Below are 15,053 nucleotides of genomic sequence, written 5' to 3'. Positions count from 1 at the left end.
AAAAGATGAAATGAAAAAGGATGAGTTCATGTCCTTTGTAGGGACATCGATGAAGCTGTAAACCATCATTCTCAGCCAGCTATCGCAAGGACAGAAAACCAAACACCGCATGTTCTCACTCACTGATGGGAATTGAACAATGAGAACACTTGGACACACACAGGGTGGGGAACATCACACACCGGGGCCTGTCGTGGGGTAGGGGGAGGGGGGAGGGATAGCATTAGGAGAAATACCTAATGTAAATGACAAGTTAATGGGTGCAGCACACCAACATGACACATGTACACATATGTAACAAACATGCATGTTGTGCACATGTACTCTAGAACTTAAAGTATAATAAAAAATAAAAAGAAAGCCAGAATACACCAAAAAAAAAAAAAAAGATGAAATGAACATACCTGAATGTTTACGTTTTAGACACTTTAGCAGACACCCAGCATGTATTTAATTCTGACAGCAATCCCAGGTCACAGATACCATTACCCTTATTTTAGAGGGGTGAGTACAGAGGTTCAGAGAGGCTAAGTAATTTGCCCAAGGTTACAGAGGCTTTAGGTGTCAGGACCCAGACCTAAACTCAAGTCTGACTCTGTAGCTTTCACTCTTTGCACCACCACGTGGCTTGTTTTATTCTTGTGGCCATGTTTTATTCCTTATACCTCTCAGTATGGTATTGACTACTTTGGCAAGGGCTCAATAAATACTGAGCAAAAGGTAATTGATGGCTCCTTTTAATCAGAGGATTGAGAAGAGCCTTTATGCTTTCTTATTAATTCATTTATACATACATTTAAAATGTTACTGGACACCAATTATGAGCCAGACTCTGTTCTAGACATGAGGACACAGAGTATGATGCCTGCTCACCCAAAGAAGTGAGGCTTATACAAAAATGACTAATATACAATTGTATTCATTATCCATTACTCCATAAAAATTACCACAAATTTACTGCCTTAAAACAACACACGGCCAGGGGCAGTGGCTCACGCCTGTAATCCCAGCATTTTGGGAAGCCAAGGTGGGTGGATCACCTGAGGTCAGTAATTCAAGGCCAGCCTGGCCAACACGGTGAAACCCCATCTCTACCCAAAACACAAAAGATTAGCTGGGTGTGGTGGCAGGCGCCTATAATCCCAGCTGCTAGGGAGGCTGAGATAGAAGAATTGCTTGAACCTGGGAGACATAGGTTGCAGTGAGCCAACATCGTGCCACTGCACTTCAGCCTGGGCAACAGAGTGAGACTCCATCTCAATAAACAAAAACCAAAAAAACAAAAACACACACACACATTTATTGTCTCACCATTTCTGTGGGTGAGAAATTTTGGCACAGCTTCACTGGGTCCTCAGCTTAGACTATAATCAAGGTGTTGGCTGGACTGGGTTCTCATCCGGCTCAGCTGGAGAAGAATCTGCTTCCAGGCTCACTCAGGTTGTTGGCAGAATTCAGGTTCTTGCAGCCACAAGACTGAGGGCCTCTGCTTGTTGTTGGCTGGAGGCTGGAGACTGCTCTTGGCTCCTAGGAGGGGCTCTAAATGGATAGGCCAGCAAGGAGGAGTTCTATACAATGCAACACAGTTGCCGGAGTGACACCCTATCACCTTTGCCTTATTCTATTGATTTGAAGTGGGTCACAGATCCCACTTACACTCAAGGGGAGGGGACCGAACAAGGGCATTCATTCTAAGAGGTGAGGATCACGAAGGGAAGCTGTCTTTGAGTCTGTCTTCCACAACAATAATAAATAAGTGCCAGGTGATTGGTGCAGACAACAAGTATTGCAGGAGCTCAGCTGGGCTTCATATGTGAGGTGGCGTCACTGCTGATGAGCTCGGGCCATTCAGAGGCCTGGAGGATCCTATTTTAATGAGATTATGAGAGATGGGCACTACTGTCAGTTCACAGGCAAAATGGAGATTTCACAAATAGTCCTGGAGACCATGGGCCCCGACCTCCACAGTGGCAGCCCCAAGCATGAGCCTGTCCTAGAAGGGGGCTGACCATTGTCCAAGAGTCAGAGGGTCAGGCATCAGGTGATGATGGTGGGCATGAAGAAATGGGGACATGTTCAGGAGCTGGCAAGCCCGAAGATGCACTGGGTAGATCTAATGGGGGCCTGGACAGGTTGGAGGAAGGAGAGAGAGGAGGCTGAGGTGAGCCTGAAGTGAGGTGTCCCAGGGATGAACAGGTCAGAGCTTCTGAGGACGGCTGAAGAAGCAATTCACTGACTCTTTTCTCCAACTGGGGATAAATTATCTCTAATTTCTGTGGAGCACTCCTAGAAACAAAGAAATCCTTCATAGATTAATATGTATTCACGTATTCCACTGACTCTTCCATTGGCCATGTAGCATGCAGACACAAAAGCTAATGGAGCAGTGGGTCTCCTTGACCGTGACGAAGACCCTGTGCATGTCTGTGATGTGTGGGTTTATATATACGTGTGGGAAAGAAGAAGGGACAGCTCATACCTGTTCAGTAAGTCACCAGCATTCTAGAAGAGAGAAAAAGCGAGAATCATAATTGGTTCTCAGGTTCCTATCACCTTCAAATTCCTTTCCCAATTCACTCTTGGAGGCCACTCTGGGGTGCCACCTTGAGAACTGGGGGAATATAGCAACACCCCTCTTCTGTGCCCATTCTGCTGCAGCAGCACTCTGTAGCTTGGAACAAGCCATGTCTACCACAACTCACCACATATCACACTGGCCCCTCCCTCTTACACCTCCCAGAAGGGTGATGCAGATGGGCTGCCTACTATTGGGGAGAAACCCAGCCCTTGGGGGAAGCCTCAGGGTATGTACCTTCAGTGTGTTGGTGTCTAATTCCTTGGCTGTCCTCTCCAGATCAGTGACCAGGCTGCTGAGCTGTGTTACTGCCCTGGAGATGTCAAGGATTCTGGCCACTTCTGCTGGCATGTGCTCCAGCTGGCCCAGCCACTGCTGAGGGAGGGCATCCAGCTGTTCCCTGGTTTGGTGCTGGCTCTCCAACCCAGCCTCCAGCCTGTGGTTCCCATGGTCTACCTGAAACTACAGGAAAGGGACTCCCTAAGACTCAGTGTCAGGTGGCTCCCTCCTGGCTATTTACAGTCTCTGAATGTCTGAGCAGGAAAGGGGATTCCTCAATCCTCTTCCCCTCATGGTATTGCCTTTGTGTGTCACAGGTATTGCAGAAGCAGCTGTGATTCTCATAAAGGCAGGGACACCTCCCCTTTCCACCTCACTCTCTGAATATCTACAGATGCCACGTGACCAAGAGGAATAGAAAGGTAGACTGTCAGAGACAGAAACGGAGGTTTATTGCTTGTGTAGTAATTTTCAATTGACGAGACACTGGTCTCCTTTGATCCTTACTGTGAGCCAGGACTGGTTCTCATTTAACATATAAGTCGCATAAAGATCAGAGGGCTTAACTTGTGTAGGTCACTCAGCCAGCAAACCTTGACACCAAGGCCAACACCCAGGTTTTCAGCCTCCACGACTATCTGCCCACACCAGGCTTTTCCAGGGACAGACAGATGTCCAGAACAGTTAAGTAAGGGCCCCTGAGAATATTCCGGGGAGTTCTTCCCGGGAACCCGAAAGACCCACCTGCAGAGCCTGCAGTTTCTTTTCCTCCTGAACCTTGAGTCGCTGAAGTTCCGCAATGTCCTTTCTGAGCTTCCTGCTCCGGCGGTTGAGTCGTTCCTAAAGAGACAGACACACCCGCTTGTCAGACTGGGAGTGAGGGGGGCACCCACTGGGAGGAGTCAGTGGAACACAGTAGGGGGCCTGATCTCAGGATGAAACTAATGTAAAATTCTGCCTACAAAGAAACGTTTTTAGAGTGTCATGGTTGGAGTAGGGAACTTGAGAGGTTATTTATTGGATAATGATGGGGGGATATAGTAATGGGTAATTTTTTTACAGTCTTAGAACTACAGAAAAATAAAATAACAGATAGCAATAGAACAATTCCTACTTGACTTCAGGGTGCTTTCTCTCAACATATAAAAGTTATATGACAGTCTTCTAGCACTCTTTACTATTTTACATTAACAAGTGAAGCCAGTCTGGAGAGAATTGCCTTAAAGAGGAGATGTCAAACCTCTGCTACCACTGCTCCCTGGTCCTCACTAGGATGAGTGACAAGATAGAGCCCCTTACTAGGTGCAAACCCATAGCCCAGGCAGGCAGTGCCTTCTCTCTCAATCTTAAATCAGTATCTGGATGGGTCACTGTGTCCTTGAAGCTATGGAGATAATGAATGATTTGAGTTTCTAAAAAAGTTTTGCTTTCAGGTTTTTGATGACCTAAAAGAGAAGCAAAAATAACAACAAATGCTATAAACGGCTGCCCATGGTTCGGGGGGCGGTTGGAGGGTGGATGATAAAATGGAAAACAAAACGAGAAGAGATTTGTGAACAAAAGATCAGGATGCGCTATTACCTGAAAAGTGTGTGTTTCACTAAATATTTCCCACTTCAGATTTTTAAAAAAATCTTTTTTGAGGAGATTTTGGAGATGTGCAGGTAGAAGTCAGGGGATGGTGAACACAACTGAAATTTCTTTCTGGCCTGAGACTTTGCTGGTGAAATCAAGGTCAAAGGACCGTGTGTGTGAGGGGTCAGCAAGGGCATTTGGCAAACAGAAAGCTGCAATAAGCAGAGAAGGCAGTGATGTCACCACGAAGTTACTAAAAATGTGTCATGTCACTGGGTGTTACCCGAAGGCATTTCCCAGCAGAGACAAAATAAAAAAGTCATAGGAGTGGGAGGTAATAAATGGGCACCACGGATGTCGCTCATGAGTCTCGCTGAAGAAGGTGACAGGCTGGGTTGGTGTGGAATTGTTTGTGTGACCACAAGAGTTCAGGTCCTGAAAAGCACAAATATCCTTCACGCCTTGCATCTACTCACTTTCTGCCCTCACAGTCAAGTTGTTTGGTGTTGCTATCTTCACCTCCTCACTGTCGTCATTCCTCAGCCAGCCGCCTTGTTTCTCACCACTCCTTTGAAGCATCTCTCTCCAGGGTCACCTGCGATTTCCAGCCATGAAATCCGCAGGTGCCTTTCTGCACCTCCTCTCCACCCCATCCTTCCTAGATCTGTGCTTTTTGCCACTGCTTCTTTGCCTCTTCATTTTTCCTGTAAAAAGAAGCCTTGAAGTTGGCTCTTCAACCCTTTTCTATCTCAAACTACGTCCTTAGCTTTCCTTTCTGAAGGCTTCAGATCTTAGAATTCCAAAACCAAATATTTCTTCCTAGCAGTCCATCTCATGCTTCCAAGTGAGAGCTAAGTACTGCCTACTGCCCTACTGGCAGCTCAGAATCAATATGGTAGACTCAAGCATGCTGCCCAGTTCCCCACCCTCTTCTGCAGTCCACTCCTCTTGACCTTAGTGTTTCTGACATTGGGACTGCCATTCTGCCTGCCATTCAGCTTGAAATCTGTCATATTTCACCTTTGTTGATGTTACTCCTCCTTCAAAATGGCTTCTCGGCAACAAAGATAAGCCCAAACTCCTTCACCCAGCATCCAAGGTGCCCCAGGACCCAGCCCCAGTTGACATTGTCCGGGATTCTCTCTCTGCTTGCTCTCAACTCTCTTCACCAGCCCACAACATTGCTTTCTGCTTCCTGAACACACCGGTGCAGCCACACCTCCTCATGGCTATCTTTTACTTCCCTCTGTCAGGAATGCTTTATTTTTCTGCCTGCCAAACTCAGGCCTATTAAGGTCCAGTTCGAAAAGCCACAGTCCTATCATCTGGCAGTTTAAAATTTAATAAAGCCGACTACAGACACTGTGTAAATGGCAAAGATAACAGCAATAAAGATAAAGGCATAGAACAACTGAAGATGATACAGACATATTGTTTATAATATTCAAAATGAGTAAGGTAAAGTCCTCTGTTTCTAAAAAATACTTTTTCACCAATTTTTGCATTAAAATATTTAACGGGTGCATATCATATAAATAAGACACTCATTAGCATTGAAACGCCAAATTCTGTACACTTTCACCTAGCAAAATATTCCTTAGAGAAAAAAAGACAAGTTGAAATCTAGAAAATAGTCAAAGACATGTTTTGTCTAAATGAATATTTTAAAATTCTGTCAGACATTCAGATTAAATCATATTAAATTTTTAAAATCTGACAAAAAAGGGCATTAAATTTGTTCTAAAACAACTTGCTAACACAACGTACAAAAGAAAAGTGGTTAACAGACAAGAAGTACCTATCCCTGACACTTAAAAAAAAAAGAAAGGAAAAAAGAAAAATTAACAGCTTTCAAAATGCGTGCTCCTTACAGAACTGTGTCCAAAAATATGGATTAAAAACAACATCACTCACATGATTATGACCTAGAAAATGTCAGAAAATTTTTAAAAAATATATGAGTAAACACATGAGCTCAGCAAAGAACCTCATTTGAATCTACAAGTAAAGATTGTCAAAAAGATAACGTTATAAAATACATAGCTATCCTCAATAAGAGTCAGGGCACATGAGGTTTAAGTAAAGACAATTTAATATCTGATTCAGATACACAGTGGAAAACTGTTAGTGATATATCTGGGTACTAGTTGAGAAGACTAACTAAACCTCCAAAAGTCATGATTCTTAAAGTAATCAACAAATTTAATGCAATAATCATTAAAATCTTACAGAATGCTCTATAAAATTTAGAAACATTGTAAAAAAGCACTCACCTTAAATGACAGCAAAAATATCAGATAATAAAAATTATTAAATGGCAAAAATGCTGTTAGATTTAAAAGTAAACCATAAAGTAACATGTATCAAAACCATAATAATAACAGGAAGAATAATCAATGGACTAGAGTAAAAAAAGCAGCCCATCAGAAGAACATAATTTATGTCAAGCGAGAAACAACACATAAATGTGGAAAAGATTCACTATCATATAAATATTTTGGGAATGACTGGATACCAGAATAAAGAAAAATTAACCTGGAGTCATCCTTCACACAACATACTACATGAAATTCCAAGTAAGCCAGGAATTAATAAATCTTTAAAAATAAAACAGAGCAGCACACTCTTATCAAACAAATTTCTGTGTATTTAAGACATGGAGATTATATTATGAAAAAGAATAGAGCCAATTTAAATACAAATTTCTAAAATTTTGCCCAAAAATATAATTAAGAAGACATAACAGAATAAAAAATGTAGGTTAAACACAATTAATGGAGCTCATGATCCAAAAGATAAACTACTTCGATGCAGTCATGTAGAATGTATGCCCTGATTCTAGGGGAAAATGCAGACTGCTAGTCTTCATGGATAAAAGCCTCACCACTACCAGCATTCATAATCAAGCAAAGTCAAACAATGTACATCACTGTCACACACTTACTAAACCAGCAAAATACATTAAAGTGATTGACACTGGCATTGGTTGGTCAGTGAGGAAACAGGTATACAAATAAGAATTTGTAGATTTTATAAATGTTTCAGTCTTTTTAGAGACAGTCAGGGATTATACGATTATTTTAAAAGAACATAATTTACAATACTTAATCTACAAAGTTTAATTCAAATAAATAGAGACATGGTGAAAAAAATCAGTAAAAAATCCTCCTTAATTTTAAAAGTATGCTATCAATATCAATGAGTACACTTCTTTGACACTCAATCACTTCTTCAGAAATACACTCAACTCCCTTACCCTCTCTCTCTGTATTGCTTTTCAGACAACTCCTTATCCATGGTAAAATGTGCCCTCACCTTCTTGTTTGCCATCTGTCCTCAAGCAGCCTCCTGAAACATGTTAAACATTTCAGACCTCAAATTGGTGCTACATACTGTCTGCCAACCCTACATAGTTTCTCTTGTAAGCACTATCCCACACTGCATCACACCATCTTCTTTCTTTTCAAACCTTTCACATCCATCCTGATCCCACCCATACTGCTGATGTTCCTTCCTCACATATTATTGAGAAAATAAAAACCAAAACAAAACCTACATTTCCAAAACTGCAAAACTACGTATGCTTGCAGACACCTTCTCTTGTTTGCTGTTATTACTATGGAAGAAGTGTGCCTCCTCACAAGCCAGCTCTCATGCCTCTGCCACCATCTTACCGAAGTGTTACCATCGTTCAATGCAATCTATTGTCATCTCTTAAAATACCCTTCTCTCTTAGCAACTGGGACACCATTCCCCTTGTTTTTCTCCTGCCTTTCTGACAACTCATCCTGTCTCCTTTGCTGGGTCCTCCTCTGCCTACATCTAAATGACAGCCTTTCCCAGAAACTTGCCCCAAAACTTCTTTTCTGTCTAGTCTCTTTTGAGGCTATTACATCAGTTTCCTTGGTTGTTTGTTTCTTTGCTTGAGACAGGGTCTTGCTCTGTCGTCCTGGCTGCAGTGCAGTGGTAAAATCACAGCTCACTGCAGCCTCACTCTCTTGGGCTCAAGCAATCTTCCCACCTCAACTTTCCAAGTAGCTGGGACTACAGACGTGAGCCACTGCACCCAGCCCCCAATTGTCACATTCTTTTTTTTAAATCCTGTTAATTTCACTTTGTTGTTGTTGTTCTAGAGATAGTGTCTCACTGCGTTGCCTAAGTGCGCTGGTCTTGAACTCCTGGGCTCAAGCGATCCTCCCACTTTGGCTTCCCAAAGTGCTGGGATTACAGGTGTGAGCCACCGTGCCCACTTTCCTTGGATTTAAATATTGTCTTTGTCCTGATGGATCTTTGTTCTAGGTTCTAGGAATATGACTCTGGAGATCTAAATTTGTGATCCAGCTGCATATGTAAGATCCTATTTTGATGTATCTCAACTTGGACTCAACTTGTCTTGAATGAAACTCTTGGCGTTGCATTCAAACCTGTTCTACCAAGTTCTTATCTTTTACATCATCCATTCAGTTTCTCAAGCCAAAAACTCATGAAGTCATCTTTGACCTTCCTCTTTCCTTCAACCCATATATATATGTGTGTGTGTGTGTGTGTGTGTGTGTGTGTGTATATGCTATCCTTCCCCTACCCCCCTATGCCCTGACAGCCTGACAGGCCCTGGTGTGTGATGTTTCCCTCCCTGTGTCCATGTGTTCTCATTGTTCAGCTCCCACATACGAGTGGTTTTCTGTTCTTGTGTTAGTTTGCTGAGAATGATGGTTTCCAGCTTCATCCATGTCCCTGCAAAGGACACGAACTCATCTGTTTTTATGGCTGCATAGTATTCCGTGGTGTATATGTACCATATTTTCATTATCCAGTGTATCATTGATGGGCATTTGGGTTGGTTCCAAGTCTTTGCTATTGTGAACTGTGCCGCAATAAACATACGTGTGCATGTGTTTTTGTAGTAGAATATTTTATAATCCTTTGGGTATATACCCAGTAATGGGATTGCTGGGTCAAATGGTATTTCTGGTTCTAGGTCCTTGAAGAATCGCCACACTGTCTTCCACAATGGTTGAACTAACTTACACTCCCACCAACAGTACAGTGTGTAAAAGCGTTCCTATTTCTCCTCTTCGTCTCCAGAATTTGTTTCCTGACTTTTTAATGATCGCCATTCTAACTGGCGTGAAATTGTATCTTATTGTGGTTTTGATGTACATTTCTGTAATGACCAGTGGTGATGAGCTTTTTTTCATATGTTTGTTGGCCACATAAATGTCTTCTTTTGAGAAGTATCTGTTCATATCCTTCATCCACTTTCTGATGGGGTTGTTTTTTTCTTACAAAGAATCCATTTCTAATCTATCAGTAAGTCCTGTTGATTCAAACTCTAATGATAAATTCTTCACATATAACAAGACTTATCAGGTGTGGGCATCTGCATGCACTCCCTACCCCCCGTCTTTGCACAGGTTGATTTCTCTTCTGCCAGCCCTCAGCTTCAAGATCACTTCCTCTATGAGGCCCTCACTGACCAAATGGACCTGGGCCACCAATTACTGTTCATTCCAGACCCTTGTTTATTTTCTTCCTAACTAATAAAAAGTTACAGTTATTTTGGGAGGCTGAGGCAGATGGATGACAAGGCCAGTAGTTCAAGACCACCCCGGCCAAGATGGGAAACCCCATTTCTACTAAAAATACAAAAATTAGTTGGGCATGGTGGTGGGCACCTGTAATCCCAGCTAGTCAGGAGGCTGAGGCAGAGAATTGCTTGAACCCAGAAGGTGGAGGTTGCAGTGAGCAAAGATCACGCCACTGCACTCCAACCTGGGTGACACAGTGAGACTCTGTCTCAAAAAAAAAAAAAAAAAGTTTACAGTTCTTTGATTACTTGTTTGTGTCTCCCTTACTAAACTGCAAACTCCTGGCAGAAGGAATGGCATCTGTTTTCACTGATTTCTAACATATACTGCAGTTTCTCACACACAGCAGGAACTTTTAAGTTTTTACTTAATGAACAAGTGTCATTGTTATTTATTTGTTTTAGGTTTCTTGTCATTATTTAAAGACAGATTTGAAGCAAGAATTACGAATCATCTTTGTACTTCCTACAATGCCTAGCATGACATCTAACACAAAGTACAGAACTGAATAAATCACTTATTGAGGAAATAAATTTCTCCATCTTATGCTGCTTCATCGGCAGGTGAGAAATCCCTCCCCACTCTCCTGTGGACACTGCACCTAGAGGGAATGATATTACAACCAAGTAGAACTTTGCCTCTGGCTTTTTGAATTATTTCTCTACCTTTCCATAGTTACTTTAAATCTGGACTCCCCACTTTCTCATTCTGCATCATAACATGTTCTCCGAAAGTCAAGTGTCTCAAAGCTACCTTAGCTTTGGAAATTCAGCCTTCACTATTGGATAGAAGGATGCCATGTGAAAATATTGTCAGTTGTCCAGTCAAATACTAACTGGATTGGGGTCAGGGGAAAGGTTGATAAAAATAATTCTAAAGCGAATTGACAAAATAAAGATATACAAACATCTGCACAAATTCTGAAAAATAAGAGTATTGTGAGGATTCTATCAAAATACCTGACATTGAAATATATGGTAAAGATAAAATCTCTAAAATACCTTGGCTTATAGGCAAGCATAGACAGAATAGAACAGAACAGAGCATCAAGGAAATATGCAAGAAAATACACATATATGGTATATTATGACATTGGCATTCAAATCAATGGGGAAACTCTATGAATCATTCAATAAATAGTGATAGGACAAATGGATTATAACTTGGAAAAACTAAAGTTAGATTTCTATCTTATGCTTTCACCAAAATATATCTTGGATATTCTAGGTTCTCCTATATATCTGTTGAAGGATATTCATTAGAAAATTCTGTGTAATCCTAAAACAAAACAATAGCTTGAAAATAATCCAATGTCTACCAATTTATGGTACATTCATAGAATTCAATACCACACAGTTGTTGAAAATAATTCAGAAGATCTATACATGCTGATGAGAAAATGTTCAAGCCATACTTTTAGATAATAAAAATGAGTTACAGAAAAAAAATACAGAGAGAATCCTTTGAAAGAGAGAGAGAGAGCGCACGCGTGTGTGTGTATAAGAGTGCATTCATAAACACATTTTTTGGAAGGATGTACAAAAATCGAACAACGGTTACCTCTGAGGACTATAAATGGAGGGAGAAAGGAAGACAAGTTTTTAGTCTTGACTTTATACCTTTCAGTGCTTTCTGAATGTGTTACCTACAGCAGGTAACTTTTATGATAGAAATTTAACAGAATAAGACAAAACAATTGCCATAGCAAAGAAAGGAAAAGGGAAGAAAGACAAATGCAGAAGGAAGAGAAAGAGAAAAAAATATGTACTAACTTTCAGGTTTTAATATATTTGCAGGATAATTACTAGTTTATATAAAACCTGATTACATTTCTAGCCAAGTTTCTAGTACTATCAACCAGGAATTCACACAGTCTTAGTCCTGAAAGGGTTTTGCATTAGTTAGTGCAATTGCTCCATTCTACAGATGAGCAGACTGGGACTCTGACATCACAGTGACAGTATCATCTTTTAGACAGACTCACATTAATGCACTGAAACGTCAGCCTCAAAATATACACAGAAGCAAAGACAAGGGTCCAAAACAGGATGAAGCAGAAGAAACAAAGAGAGGTGTCCGTTGTTGAGCTACTCTGAGGTGCCAGGCATGATGAACATGTAGGATGCAGTACTTCAGGGAGGTGGGGCAGGGCCTGGCTGCAGTGACCCAGGCTTACCTTGTAGTGGCTGAGGGCATTTTCTATGGTCAGTTCATGATGAGACACGTGTTCAGGGGACACCAGGCATTCCACACATAGAAGAAGTCTGCTCTCCTCACAGAATCTGCATACCCTCTTCTGGTGGTTGGGGCAGATATAGCCTGTCCCCAGCACCTCCTCAGAACAGGGCTTCCGGCAGAGGGGGCAGCAGAAGACCCCAGAGGCTGAGGCCTTCTCCACGTGCTGTGTCAGGCACACTCGACAGAAGAGATGTCCGCAGTTGGTGCTCACGGCCCCCTTCAGGCTCTCCTGGCAGATGGGGCAGACACCCTCCTCCTGGTTGTCCTTATGCAAAGGTATCATGGCCTTATTCCTACCCTGTCAGCCTCCTGTCTACAGGGCCTCCTTCTTCACTGGTCTTCGGAAGGCCTGTCACCCTCAACAGTCCCAGATAAGAAGGCCCAGCCGGAAGGAGGCAGCCCTGTAGCAGCCTGGAGGACAGGACACAGCCTCCAAGTTCAGGCAATTGCCCGCTCTCCATCAAGGGTGCCGTGACATAGACCACACAAACCACAATTCTGCACGAGTTTCAGAAATAGCTCATCAGCTTTGACATGGACCCTGCGGTTTCCTTGTATTTATTAAACTTGAAATTATTTTTCATACACCTAGAGGAAGCAAGCGATTCAATAACCAATTCTGTTTTCCTCTTGAGAGCTTTCAATGAATATTTTCACAGGCCCAAATTAAAAGGGCAAGGTATCACTATCATGGCCAAAAGCCAGACCACGATAAATTTACAATGCGAGTCTCCGCTGATTTGCCATCAGTAGAGAGAGTTTGGCGTGAGCTTGGACTGTTTTCTCCTACACTGTCACACCAGGTGGCTCACTGCTGCCCATTATTAACACCAATCATTACAGCAGCATCTCCATCAGCTGGTCATTCTCCCAACCAGCATCCCTCCCAGGGTCATATAGATTCCACACTGAAAGAATGAGAAAGAAAACAGGACACAGAACAGATCAGAGACTTATATAATGTTTGAAGCCACTTTGTTCCTTCCTGTCAAATCACCACCAAAGATGACCCAAAGAAGGAAGTCCCCCGCCACTTGCCACTTCCCTTAGATACTGGGGATTCACTCTCATTCCCTCATGCCGCACCTCTTGCCTAGACCCACTCCTGAAAAGCTTTCTTAGTATCCTACCTCAATTTCTCCTGCTACAATTTCAGATCATTTTCTCTGGCTGCAGACCTGGAGAGATGGCCAGCAGGTGAGTGGTTCTTAAATCGTGCCAGTCATACGTGTTCACATGTCAGTAAATCTCAGGGCGGGGGGTGGAAAGACATGCTTTCCTAGAAACACTGAATTACCAGGAAAATTACCTAGGGTAGCTGGAAGGTGAGATGGACTTTGACTGGTACAGGGCGTGGCTTGTTTGCTCACAGGGAGGAGGAAGGTCTTGGGCCTTTGACGTCGATATGACAGGAACTGAGACTCAACTAAGAATGGACATCCTAGAACCCTAGTTATGGAACCCCAGGATCCAGGTGTCACAGAACAATGGCACCCACTCAAGATGCTGGAACATCAACTGCCCACCCCATTGTCTAAGTTCCCTCCAGTCAGGCTAGTCTTGGCATTGAGTTTGAGGGAGCCCCCAAGGGGTGCCACTAACAAGGGCTGTCACTTGAAACTTTTAAGGGTTCAAGATGCTTGTGGAAAACCTCATTTCAGAGCCTCCTCCCTCAATCCCACTTTGCCACTGTTTGCTGTGGGTTGTGTGATATATATATATATAAAATTAGTCTTGGCACAGAGCTCCTAAAACCCTTGAACAGGTGATCCTTAACTTATGATGGGGTTACATCCCAATGAATTCACTGAAGTCAGAAATATTGCAAGGTGAAAGTGTACTCAATACCCCCATCATTGTAAAGTCAAAAATTTTAAGTTGAATCATCCTAATTCCATATGCACCTCAACTTACCACACAGTTATGTTCCAATGAATGTATCTTTTATTATTCATAATAAGTCCTTTTCAACAATACCCGAGTTTATGCTAATGAGGACTCTTGGAGGAAGAATGGGGGCTGGTTGGCAGAACAACCATGTGATTAGAGGGTGGGAACTTTCTTTCTTTTTTTTTTTGAGACAGAGTTTCACTCTTATTGCCCAAGCTGGAGTGCAATGGCACTATCTCAGCTCACCGAAACCTCTGCCTCCCAGGTTCAAGCAATTCTCCTGCCTCAGCCTCCCAAGTAGCTGGGATTACAGGTGCACACCACTATGCCCAGCTAATATTTTGTATTTTTAGTAAAGACGGAGTTTCTCCATGTTGGCCGGGCTGGTCTCGAACTCCTGACCTCAGGTGATCTGCCTGCCTCGCCCTCCCAAAATGCTGGGATTACAGGCATGAGCCACCACACCTGGCCAGCTGGAACTTTCAGTCTCACCTCTGACCTGTGGGGAGGGGAGAGGAGCCCGGGGCTGAGTTAATCACCAACAGCCAGTAATTTGATCAATCATACCTACATAATGGAACCTCTGTAAGACCCTAAACAAAGAGGTTTGGAGAGATTCCAGGTTGGTGAGCGCATCCACACGCTGGGAGGGTGGCACATCCCACACTCCACCCAGGACAGAAGCTCCTGTGCTGAGGATCCTCCCAGACTTTGACCTTCATCCGGCTGTGAAATCACCATGATCCTGGTGATTTCAAAGACTATGTACATGATCATTTAACACCAAGGCCTTTCGGTTCCTTGTCCTACTCACATCCAATGACCTTTGCTTTTGCCACCCACCCTAGTGGCCACTCTCTTGACCTTGTCAGGATTCAGATTTCATCACCTGAAATGACAAATCGAGG

General features: G+C 42.7%; 2 protein-coding genes across 4 annotated transcripts in view; both read right to left on the bottom strand.

Annotated features, from left to right (window-relative positions):
- The window catches only part of LOC104668434 (HLA class I histocompatibility antigen, A-30 alpha chain), a 329,434-nt gene that overhangs the window by 130,798 nt on the left and 183,583 nt on the right, over positions 1-15,053 (bottom strand). The gene's annotated exons all lie outside the window — the stretch shown is intronic.
- TRIM40 (tripartite motif containing 40) lies at positions 1,279-13,466 on the bottom strand. Of its 2 annotated transcripts, XM_010368175.2 has the most exons (6): positions 13,386-13,466; positions 12,194-12,843; positions 3,599-3,694; positions 2,813-3,037; positions 2,480-2,502; positions 1,279-2,286 (listed from the first exon to the last, which is right to left on the bottom strand). In XM_010368175.2, exons 2-6 carry the CDS (start codon positions 12,536-12,538, stop codon positions 2,031-2,033), a joined length of 945 nt encoding a protein of 314 aa, XP_010366477.2. In that variant the 5' UTR covers positions 12,539-12,843; positions 13,386-13,466; the 3' UTR covers positions 1,279-2,030. The 2 variants fall into 2 exon arrangements, with proteins under 2 accessions (XP_010366477.2, XP_010366478.2); XM_010368176.2 differs by lacking the exon at positions 13,386-13,466 and having other exon boundaries at positions 2,813-2,950.

The sequence above is a fragment of the Rhinopithecus roxellana genome, chromosome 4, assembly GCF_007565055.1.
Source record: "Rhinopithecus roxellana isolate Shanxi Qingling chromosome 4, ASM756505v1, whole genome shotgun sequence".
In the NCBI taxonomy this organism is placed as follows: Eukaryota; Metazoa; Chordata; class Mammalia; order Primates; family Cercopithecidae; genus Rhinopithecus; species Rhinopithecus roxellana.
Note: the sequence above shows the minus strand (reverse complement) of the source record. Positions and strands in the feature narration are given on the sequence as shown.